The sequence below is a fragment of the Ammodytes marinus genome, assembly GCF_949987685.1.
Source record: "Ammodytes marinus genome assembly, chromosome: 15".
NCBI lineage: Eukaryota > Metazoa > Chordata > Actinopteri > Uranoscopiformes > Ammodytidae > Ammodytes > Ammodytes marinus.
The window spans coordinates 11,863,598-11,875,669 of record NC_137219.1 but is presented as its reverse complement, the minus strand read 5'-3'; the positions used below and the strand labels follow the sequence as shown (position 1 = coordinate 11,875,669).

At 42.2% G+C, this 12,072-nt stretch overlaps 1 protein-coding gene across 2 annotated transcripts in view; it reads left to right on the top strand.

The window, feature by feature from the left end:
* Positions 1-12,072, top strand: part of rps6ka1 (ribosomal protein S6 kinase a, polypeptide 1) — a gene marked incomplete at its 5' end in the record, with an annotated part of 51,386 nt that overhangs the window by 2,293 nt on the left and 37,021 nt on the right. Inside the window, 2 exons of one of the 2 annotated variants that reach the window (XM_080043051.1) lie at positions 4,297-4,993; positions 11,659-11,703. In XM_080043051.1, coding sequence (XP_079899177.1) covers positions 4,931-4,993; positions 11,659-11,703 — 108 coding nt within the window. Of the gene's footprint in view, positions 1-4,296; positions 4,994-11,658; positions 11,704-12,072 lie in introns of those variants that run through there. The other variant, XM_080043052.1, reaches the window with a different exon arrangement.

Genomic DNA, 12,072 nt, shown 5'->3' with positions numbered 1-12,072 from the left:
TTCATGCTGCTCTTTTTTGTTTTGTTTTTCAGCTTTAGCAATAACAACACAAAAGGTAAAACACAGCTTGCTCATGTACTTATTGACTCTGAATATGCCAATATACTTTACAACATTACAATTGATCCATCTCTCAGAAAAACCCACTGACACACATCGATGTGTTGCTGGAGCTTTGTTTGTATTGAACTTGGTCTCAGAGGCGGTTTCCTATAGAGACCTTGTCCTCAGCTTAGCCTGCCTTTCTGCCCAGCCCCAAAATACCAGAGATACAAATACAAGCCTCGGCATGCTGGCTTGACAGTGCACTCTTTACTACAGTTGAAAGATTGTGGAGCAAGCGGGGCCCTGTTATGCATTACTGCAAAACATAAGAAAAGCAACAAAAAGGAACAAGATTTTACTTCAAAAACCAATATAGAGCAATAGCCTCTGTCCCTTCTTTCTTTAACTAATCAACATTCCCCTCACAGTCCATGTGAAAACACACTGTCACTGTCAGCAATCACAGTGACAAACTGACATCAAAAACAAAAAAAGCACTATTTGTTCATCATCTCTATATGGCACAGAGCAATTACAATGCTGCCATCTTCTCTTGCCGTAGCCTGTCAGAATAGATTGGATAATTACCCTTGCTCCACTGTTGAGCAGTTAATTAATTTGTTCTATGCTGCAGCCCTGATCCTTGCACTGAAGACATGTGCTTATTGAGCTCAGCTATAAGCAGGATTCAGTATCAAAGTTACGCATGTACTCTTGTGGAAACTTGACACAACCACTGTACGACATTAAGTATTGAAGTGTGCAAATATGAAATGTATTGTATAAATGTATAAGTGAAAACGCCATGTCCATTAGTCTTTTTCGGGCTATATGTATCTTCACAGCGGAGAATAATGCTGGAATGCTTTTGTCTTTAAGTGGAGTGGATTCCTAGAGGCTCTGTTGCATCAATAAAGTAATCCCTTGGATTAACTAAACGTTTTGCTTGACTCATTAAATCTACTTTAATCTGATGTAGATGCAATCCAGGTTTACTCGTCGGTATAATGGTGGGCGGCGAAGGGGAAGTAAAACAGAATGATTATCATATAACGTGTTACCTCCTGGTACATCTTAACATTTTGTGCGTGCACCGAAGAGGCATTATAATAAAGGTTCTCTCCTGTTAGATATTCATGGAGTGGGCATTTTATGTAAATTCAATGGACCAATTTTGTATTAAAATTATTATATACAGTAGGCTACTATATGTCACATTTGAACAGCAGAACCATATATGTTACAAAATTAGAAGCAGAAATACAGTAAAAGAAATGTGGAGAGAGCAAGTGTAAATGGAATAAAACAGAAGTAAATGTGTTAAAAAAAATGAAATAGGCTAAATGTAGAAAAAACACGAGAAATAATAGAAAAAGCGCAATCAGAGAAAAGCAGCAGTAATAAATTAACAAAAACATTTTGAGGTCCTTTTTCAGAACTGGCTGCCACTTGGCTTTGGAGTGTGCATGTTTTTGCATCTTAATACCCCCTGTTTACGACTGTGTGTGTGTGTTCGGAGGGGAGGGAACCACATATTGGATGTGATTAATTGTTCGCTCTCCCCTCTCCTCCACTTCTGGGGCTTCAACTCAAACTGAAAACAAGGTTATACAACCACACGACATCTTTGCTTCAGCTATCAATCTAATTTGCAATCTGTCCTTTTTTTGGGGGGACCAAATCAGCCTAAGGTCTCTGCATGACTGTCCCCTTCACTCACTCACACACACACACACACACACACACACACACACACACACACACACACACACACACACACAAACACACACACACACACACACACACTTCACTCCTGCATCAACACACCAACAAGTCAGGGGGGATTCTCGCTCCATTGCAACATGCACGGATAGCTGGAATGAGTCACATTTCCCATGATGCTCCTTGCCTAGCTGGAGGAGAGGTATAAGGCATCCCTAGAGTCGGTGGACAGGGGGGGTGGGGTGGGGACACCTCTGAGTCATCGCTGTCACCTGTGATGTCACTGGAGCATCATGAATAGCAGAAGAGATCCCCGCAGTCAGAATAGCAAATGTAGTTCACAGCTAACAGCGACAACATCAAACTGTCAATCAACATCAGTGTACATGTTGATGGGTTGTCTGTTTCTCCAATAAGCTGTTTCCTTCTTGTTTTCCTTGTAAGTGACCCCATTCCTACTAGGTTATTATAAATCATTGGAAATCAATACTGCTAAACAAATAGCTTTCTTCCCCCCAGCCATTTCCAAGCCTCTCGACATGACTTTTCAACCTTTAAAATGCAATGATGCACTGTGCCCAAGACGAATTTCCCCACAGGGACAATAAAGTTGAACCTTGACCTTGACCTTGAACTATGGAACGTTTTGCTGTATTCGTTGCTACAAATTGTCGTCATTACGACCTCCACTTTAAATAACCGGGTCAAGCCGAAATGTCTGGAATTGGTCCCATCATAAGGGAGGTGCTGTAAAAAAGTGGAAATTGTCCCACAGACAATGGACCGGGGGCGGGCAGGGGGGGGGGGAATGAGAGGGAGGAAGAGGATGAGAAAGGATGATAGATGAAGAGAAGAGGAAGAAAAAAAACAATAAATGGTCTGAACTAAATACACAAGTATAGCAGGATGAGGTGCAGCATGCTTATTCATCATCAAGACAAATATCAGCGTGTTAATGTGAGCTCTGGGGTGGCATGGACTTTTAATAGCGCGTATACAGTGCGAGTGTGATGGATGGATAACCCTTCCCCCCTGCAGTGAGTGTTGTACTCCCACCTTCCTGACCACCCGTTTGGTACTTTGGATTTGTCATAAAATAAATTAACTCAACGTCAACCTTAAGCTCTCTCCATTGTCTTCTGTCTCCCATTCCCTGTGGTGTGGAAAATATGGAGGGGAAGGTGCCAACAAACAGGTGTTTATTATGCATCTGTTGTGTCCAAATGCACAAGTGGAATCAATTCAGAGTCAGACTGATCCGATCCTGTGAACATGTCATATGCACATGAAATACTCAGGAAAGATTATGTAGGTTGCTTTATGGAGAGTTGAATGTAGGTAATAGTTGAATGTAGGTAATGAGTGAATGAGACAGTTTTGCAACAGGGAACAGACAAGGTGTTGCAAGATTACAGCTTGGATACAAAGTCCAAAAGCAGGATATGTTCCTTTCTGCAGCTCAGATGTGTGTGTTTAAACTGTCACATAGCCCAGACATGGCTCATGCAGGCTGGCATGGTAAAGAGGCTTTGTATATGCAGCAGCAGCAGCATTATGTGCAACAGTTGAACAAAGCATTCATCAAAATACTATGGGCACCACATCATTGGCTTCTTAATTAATTTTTATTTTCCTTTTTTGTTCCTGTGAAAACACCATTGTCTTGTACATCTTAATTTGAATCAGAAATGTGTCTGATCTGAGCACGTAGAGGGGGGTTTTGATGCGCTCCAGTTGCCAATAGTAACCAAAGCTGTCCAAGAGCAAAATCCACTCAGCACTGGCAGTGAATGAAGCATGATACAAGTGTGTTGATGGGTGTGTGTTATATCACTGTAAATTACAAAGGCCATTACGAGAGCCGTTGTTGTCAATGAAAAAAGGGGGGCTGCCTGCATCAGTGTAATTATAGGAGCAGAATCAAACGGAGCCGGTCACGAGCCATATTCTTGTTCTTTCTATTCTTTACATTGTATACATTGTGTAACCTGTGTTATGTCATCTTTGCAACAATGTGTGCTGTTTTAGGAACCCAAAGGAAGTGGGGATTTGGGTTCAAAAGCTATGCGCACTGAATGTGTTTTAGTGACATTAAAACATAGTGTAGTTTGGGAAAAGCAGTGCCACTTTTTGTACTGCCATGCAAATCCACCTTTTATGATCAGCCTATGTTTACATTGCCAACCACACATTTCTCCAGCGCCCTTCCTTCCTCACTAATTGATTTAGAGGAGTTCTCTTTGAAGGCAGAGGACCCATGCTCCTCTGGTGCACCTGCTGCAGGCTATATACCACGGGCTTCAAAGGAAGACTCGGCCGTTCATGAATTGCGGGCTCCCCAGTTTTGAATGACGTATTTGCAGTTCACCTCTTCGCCAGATGATGGCGCGATCGGACCTGGGCGGAACAAGTAGAGAAAGGGGGCTGGACAAAACCCGTTGCCGGAGAAGTCAGCCAATAACAGCACGCGCTGCTGCCCCCTGCTCGTACTACGGAGCCACACTGAAGTCTCTGCGCGCATCACACACTGCTGGGAACCAGGCGGACGGAGCGAAGGCTTCCCTTTCTGCCCGGGACAAATCACTGCGCTACGGGGAGAGAGACGATAGGCTACCCACGGCGTCGACTGCAAAAGACAAACACGCACTGTGGCTTAATCCTTCAGGTGGCATTAGACTCCTGCAGAGTCCCATAGCCTATTATTAAAAGGAACTTGGGTCACGCTGTTGGGCACCGCTTCTCCTCTCCTCTCTCGCTTGTCCAATCCAAATCCTGAGCAGTAAACGCGCCTTCCCTGGCAAGACAAGAGGGTTTGTTTTGGTGTTTATGCTGTTCTCAGCTGGATTGTCACTTTAAAACAAACAAACACTTAGCGTGCAACCTGACGCCGAAGTCGAATCAAGGGATTACAATTGTTTGTAAAGCTATTGGTGGAGCTTGCATCAGTGTCTCGCATGCGCGTCCTCTTGTCTGAGAAGTCGAGAGTAAAGTGCCAATAAATCCAGGCTATAGCATACTCTACCTGGGACTTTGGATCCGAGTGAGTGACCGAGGAGCTTCTGGGCGAGCCGTGAACTTGACAGGAGCGACGCCGCCGACACAAAAAATCTGGAGGAAGAGCAACATTTGAGCAGCCGAAGGGGAAACTGCAAATCCTGCGAAAATGCCTCTCGCACAGATCTCGGAGCCATGGCCCACGATGGAACTAGTGCAGCTCGAATCGGAGGTAATTAGGTGAAATGTGTGTTTGTTTTTTTGAGTCAGTTCGATTCCGTTCAGGTCAAATTAAAATGGCGAACAAAGGTGTGCGTTTTCTCTAAATGCATCATCAGTCCTCAATCGAAGGTGTTCAGTTGTCGCCACTTAGTAGAACAAGTCAAGAAACTTACCACAACAGAATAATTGAGTACTCACTCCATTGGGTTGGTTTTTAATTATGCACACAGCTGGATATACTTCGTGGATAAGTCATAATGTATGGCCCAGGTTTTAAAGTGGTCATGTACAGTAGTGTCCATTTATTTAGAGATGTCAGTTTGCCACTTATAGCCTATTCTTTACTTATTGACTCTTTTTTTTGCATCAAAACAATCATGCGAGGGAGCATATTACAGACTGTTATGGGCTGTCTGAACCAATGGGCCAGAGTTGTCATTATCACCTGTTCATTTAGCCTAATTTGAGAGTTTCAATTGACTCCAAATAGTAGCTTTTGGAGCTCAAGTTAGTGATAGTTCACTTTGGGGCAAATCATTTTTCTAAAAGCTCAGAACCAGAGAGGAGAGTATAGTCTGTGATTTAAAGCAAAATGTACAAGCTCATCATCACAGTATGTCACTGCTCTCACCTCTTATGCTTTTTTTCACTCTGAGTGAAGTCTTTTCACATAGAAAAAGTTAAATTAGAATACATTCTTCTTGGCTAATGTGATCAAGTAAACTGACAACATATATGCTATACAGGCCTATCTTTTAACATATTTACAGTTACACTTGAACTTGTTCCACCATCCCCCATGCTTCACCAGTGTGTGTGAGTTTTACCTAAACAAACCTGTCTTCTCAGAGCCATTCAAAACATGGTTAGCATGAATAGGACACTATTGCTGAACACTGACTCCCTGGTTAAGATTTTTAATTGTGGAATATTCTCATAATAATCCCAATTTGTAGAATTCTAATGTAAAAGAGAGAGACATGTCCTAAGCAGACCCCTTCTATTCTGATGCAGCATCACTATATTCATGAACTCTTCATTTGCCTCTCCAGCAGACTGGTTGCTTAGTGAATATGCGGCCATCCAATTTCTGTTTATGTGCCATATTAGTCCAGCTGTAACAATGATTGCCTCTTTTGCATTACATTAAGCAGGGGGGAGGGAACCTGTGTGATTCACCTGTGTGCGTCTGATTCTATCTCACACACAGATGAACCGCTCGCGTGTGCACAATATTCCAGCCTCCGTAATCGTCTTCACATGAGATTATCAGATTATTATGAGTCTCCTTTTTCCTGTCTCTCCTCGGCCTAGATACTAACCCCTCTGATGTGATGGGAGAGACCGATGGGGAAAGATGCTGAGGAAGTAATTTGCAAGACAAAAAAAAAGAAAGAAAATATATTGGCGTTTATTCTCAGATCCTGAATCCGCTGCTCATTAAAAGTCGAGGTCTGATTTCATGAAATACTCATTAACTTGACTCAGTAAGCTGCGTAATTAACCCGAAGAGTATTACCACCACTATATTAAGGAGGCAGACATTATTGATTCTGCGGATCCAGTTGTTACAGCTAATTTGTAGAGTAGTAGGTGAGTGTCATCAATAGTGGCATTAGCTCATGATGAATGGAAAAAAAACTGCAGATAAGAGGAGTAGCTCTTTGGGTTAAAACTGTGCCATCGTGATTTAGTTTTTCCTTTGTTTTTCAGTTTTGTGCAGCATATGAGTTGGTTGAGTAGCAGCTCACAGCTAAATAGATAGTGGTGCAGCCTGCGAAGAGCGCTAAGTTTGAAACACCCTGCATTTTGGGATGTGTAATGGTCACTTTTTAGATAACCTAATTCATGTGACGACTGCTAAAAATACAGCATGCATGCAGACAGTGTGTGTGTGGGTGTGTGTGAACCGTGTGCATGCCGGCCCAGGCATTGTAAGGGTGGGACTATTATTTATGTTCCAAAGAAGGCCGAAATCCAGTATCTGTAATTAATTTGACCACACCAGTCACACTTGTCAGTCACGGTGGGGTGTGTGCCATTTATCTCTGTCACCAACTTACCAGCCAACTGCACACGTTGGGGTCTGATGGCAGAGAGAGAGAAAGAGAGACGCCTCAGGGCTGAGAGTGAATGAGTGAATGAGTGAGTGAGTGAGTGAGTGAGTGAGTGAGTGAGTGAGTGAGTCTGGGGTCCATGCCAGTGAACATGTTGGTGGATACAGTGTTGGGAGTATGTCTATGCATGTGGACAGACGGAGAGAAATAGGAAACAGAGGGATACACACGTTTTGGCTGATTCTGTAAAATGATTAAAAGACACCATTGTTATCCTTACAGAAGAGGGATGGACTGTAATATCATATGCCAGCTTGTTTTGGATGCAGAGAAGGTGTAGTGAATGGTAAAAAGTCAAGATCAACAGCCTTTTTTGGCAGAGTGAGCGAGCGAGCAAGAAAAGAAAATGTGCAAAAGGGAGCTAATTGAAAATGCATTATGTTTTGAGTGATCTCTTTTTATTCATCACCTCACCATGTCTGTGATATTATTAACTTTCCCTCCGTGAGTCATTTCCCTGATAAAGACACTTTAACAAATCATCCCCGCCCAGTCACAGTTGAGTCACTATCACCTAAATTGGCCACTGCTGTCACTAAGTAAGCGAAGAAGCTGCCTTTGAAAGATCTGCTTCTGTCAGTTTTAGCAGTTTTTTAGTTGTCTTGCTCCTACCTATGTGGGGCTAGCTTTGTTCTGAATGGTTTGTTTGGTGGCCACCTGTCACTTGTTTCATTGAAAATTGCCTCTCAGTTTACTGCACTCAGCCTTAAATGCATCGGCCAGAGTTACAAGATTTTTTTCTGAATTCAGTTTTGAAAATGTTGTCCCCGCTCTGGATAACGTTGTATTTCCATTTCGCTGGTAGGAGCTTTAAAGGTTAACTATGTAACTTTGGGTGTGTCAGAGAATTGAACATTTTTCAAGGTATATTCTCATAACTGAATAAACAAACTGGAAAATTGGATCCCTGGAGCACTTGATTGAAGTCAGAAAGCTACCTTAAAAGTTACTGTTTCACTGTTGTTGTTTTTACAGCAAGAGGGCCCATAGTTTTGCTTAAAAAAACATATTCTAGTCTTACGAATGGTTCCAGGTGCCTTAAAATTAGATATATGATGATATAATTAATTAATTGTAGATGCAAATAACTAATCCTCCTCCCAATAAACTGCATAGTGCACCTTAAGTCATTTAATCCATTGTCACTCACTTACATTACTTTTTTTTTTATACCCACTTCATATTTGAAAATAAGAATGAAGTGCTTTTGAAAAGACAGGCAGAGCAAACTGAAAAGTAAAGTGTATTGAGATGGCAGTACTAGAGGTGTGCACAAGCCAAGACTTAAAATTCAATTTGATTAAAGAGCAGGATTGTACAAACCTTGATAGTGGGGAGAACAAAAAAAGAAGACTCTTTAAAGCTAGGTGTTCAGGAGAATGTAGGGTTAATAGACGGAATGTGCTGTGTTTGCTAGCCAGGCGTGGTCGGCAATGTGCGCTCGAGTACATACGTGATTTTGTGCAAGCTCAAGTTCTGCGTGTGTAGTGTGTAGTGTGTAGTGTGTGTGTGTGTGTGTGTGTGTTCAGCTCCAGATAATCTGGGTGTGACCTTGCCAACACCTGAGTGGAGAAAGGCTGGTTGGGCATGTGATAACACAACACTTTGCTTGATAAGTGACATGAGAAAGCATCGAGTCCTTTTGAACTGTAAGAGGCAAAAGTTAATCTTTCGGTTAAACCAAGACGGTATGTTGCCCAGCCAATGTCTTACCTTTGTGCAGCAGAGGTGCACATTTGGTCATGCTAAAACCTATTCATTCTCTCTTTACTTTACTGTTGCTGATGTTATAGAGAGAAAAGCCTTTTCAGCACACACTAAAAAAAGACTGACCAGAAGAGGACATTAGTAATGTGAACTACTGTCAATACTCATATACTGGAAAGCGAGATTACAAGAAATGCAGTCAGATATGATTACAGGCACAAAGTCAGAAGAATGAATGGTTATTGTTTTTGCATGGTTGCCTGGTTACAGGGCAGCGCTGCTCTAATCACGCTGTTAAAACACAGATTCATCCTTCAAACACACACACGGCGTCAGCGCCCTGAGATTGTTTGCTTTGCCTAATCATATAGGAGTCCCGTGAGAAATTAAAAGTTTTGCTGCCTGGCCCTCGTTCCCTTTTATTAGCTTGGTCTTTAAATCTTGTTTACAGCCTGCTAGTGGCCCGTGAATTTCTTTCTTCTATTTCTTTTTTTCTATACAGTGTAATTCCCACACGTCCATACCATGTCATCGAAATCAAGTGTGTTTATTAATGTATTCAACTTTGAGCGTGTGTGTGTGTGTTTGTGTGCGCGCCTGTGCTCTCATTGAGGAAGCCCAGGGGAGGGAAAGCTCCATTAACTGGGCCACTTGATCAGCCATGCGAAGCTAATGAGGTTGAAATGTGTTGAGCAGCAACGTCAGGAAGGAATTGCTGACCACACACACACGTCACACACACACACACACACACACACACACACACACACACTTACTCACTCAGGCAGTTGCACTAACACACGTATAATTCCCACCGTTGGTCTTCACCATCCTTGGACAGACAATGCCAGCCGCACACTTGCATCTCACTGAGCGAATATGAGAGGAAAGACAGTCACAACGTGGAGTAAAGTGGAAAGATTTAATTTTTTTTTTAAGTTTAAAAAAAACAAGCACTTACTTCCTCTAGGTTTAATTGAAACTGTCCCTCCTGAAATACGTCTGAGCTTGACTTGAACTGCACTTGTCCTGCTCTAATTGTTTCCAATTCTCCCATGTCGCTTCACGTTACAGCTCGTACAGCTTTTATGAGTGGCACAGTTTGGTTAAATGAAATTGCCTCCCTTGAGATCATGATTAAAGTCCAACCTGATGAACCGTTTGGTCTGTAAAAATGCCCGGGCACATCTTGATTTATGGCTGTTGGTTATTGCTAGAATGAACTTGAAGCGGAAAATAAGGAATTACATCTAGTTGGCAAACACATCCAATCCTCACCACAGAGGATAGTGTACAGTATTGTGAGGTATCAAAGTGTGTTGTGCTTACTCTGTTCACAGGCTCTTTTTTTCCTGTCTGAACTCAGCCTATCCATTTAATGTCTCGTTCTCTCATGTCCTTTCTGTTTAGTGTTTGATTGTCCTTGTGTCGACTGACTGTCTGGTTTTGCGCAGTCTTAAGGAAGAGGAAGAGGGCATGGAGGATGTGAACAAACTTGGGGTCGCCCCTCTGAAATGGCAAAACAAAGCAAGAGAAGGAAGGGGGAGCGGTGTTGGCCAAAATACTTGACTCTGTAATCACAAAGGTCTCTTTGATTATTGGAAGGGGTCAGTTTGTTATCATCTTAGATTTATTTTCACATGTTTCAGAGGTGTAACCCTGGTCCATTCGTACATGTTCGGGTCAATGTTCTTGTCACAGGGGTCATACAAATGATGCTGCATTATGGGAAGTGTAGGATCCTGTGCTTTTGGAGATTGACCCATACCAGGGACTTAAAGTCCGGATATCTTGACCTCTGCTGCTCCAATTCTGGCCTTTCGCTGTTGTTTTAGTCCATATTTTATCTGAATGAACGATAGGACGACCAAGGTACATTTATCATTTTACTACTTGTGCCACAAACTTCAAACACTTATAATACTTTACACCATGAAAGTGAAATATATATATTTTTTATATATATATAAAATCAAATGTTTGGGACCCATGAGGTAAACTGTGGAGTTTTAAACTGAAAAGCATGTCTGATTATATGTGAAATACAGTAATCAAATTACTGAAATGTAAGACGCCTGACCAGTAACTGTGTGCACTGTTTAATATGGGGTTGAAATGGATCCTGGGATGCTTTCCTAGACCTCCATCTTCGTTAGAAAACTGTTGTTGTTCTTTTACACACTAACAAACTCTCAGGCCTGGTCTGGGGTCCAAAAGGGAAAAAGTGTATAACAAACCTCTCCCTAATCAATGTCCAAAATGTTAACTCGTCTCTGAATGTATAAATGCCCTCAGTCAGCCTGTGCCTGTCTGCCCTCTGTAGATTCCACATGGGCAATGACCAGAGAGTGTAATTTGACTTGATGTTCTAATGGCCCCTGCTTTCTAAAAAAATTGCGTCACCGCAGGTATCTGACAAAATATTTTATATCCTCTGTCTGCTGCAACAGACTGGCCGAACATGAACAACATCTTGGGTATGAGAAAACCCTCCCACAAGCCTTTGTTTGACAAATAACAATGATTACCCTTTTTAACAAGACTTAGCTACTGAGGGTGGAATTGAAGGATGTGCATTGGTGTGTCAGCCTGAGATTATTAGGTTTGCCAGTCGAGGAGCAAAGTGCTAGATACAATGGACTGTTGCCACCCACACAGTCTTGCAAAGATTCTCCACTCTCCCTTTCTTTCTATGTGTCCCTTCTACACACACACACACACACACACACACACACACACACACACACACACACACACACACACACACACACACACACACACACACACACACACACGTGATAGATTCACTGTCACACATTCTGACTAATTCTCACATCTGCTTTCTTGACAGAATGGACAGAGCACGACTGAGGATGGAGTCACGCCTGCTGTCAAGGTACATGAAGTCACACACACACGTGTGCACACACACACACACACACACACACACACACACACACACACACACACACACACACACACACACACACACACACACACACACACACACGCAGACATACATAATATGACTAAATATTAACTTAGCTTGAAATCAAATAAATTAGACAAAGGACTTGGACACAACTCCTGAATTCCTTTGGCTTTTGTTTGTGTGAGCAGCAGATGGAGAAATTCCATTAAAGGGCAAAATCTTCAGGGAATCTTCATTTCCATCTCTACTAAAGGAAGAAAAACGGTGGTCATACCGTCACATGTTTGCGCAAATGTGTGACCATGCATCGATTTATTCTTTTAGCAACTGCAA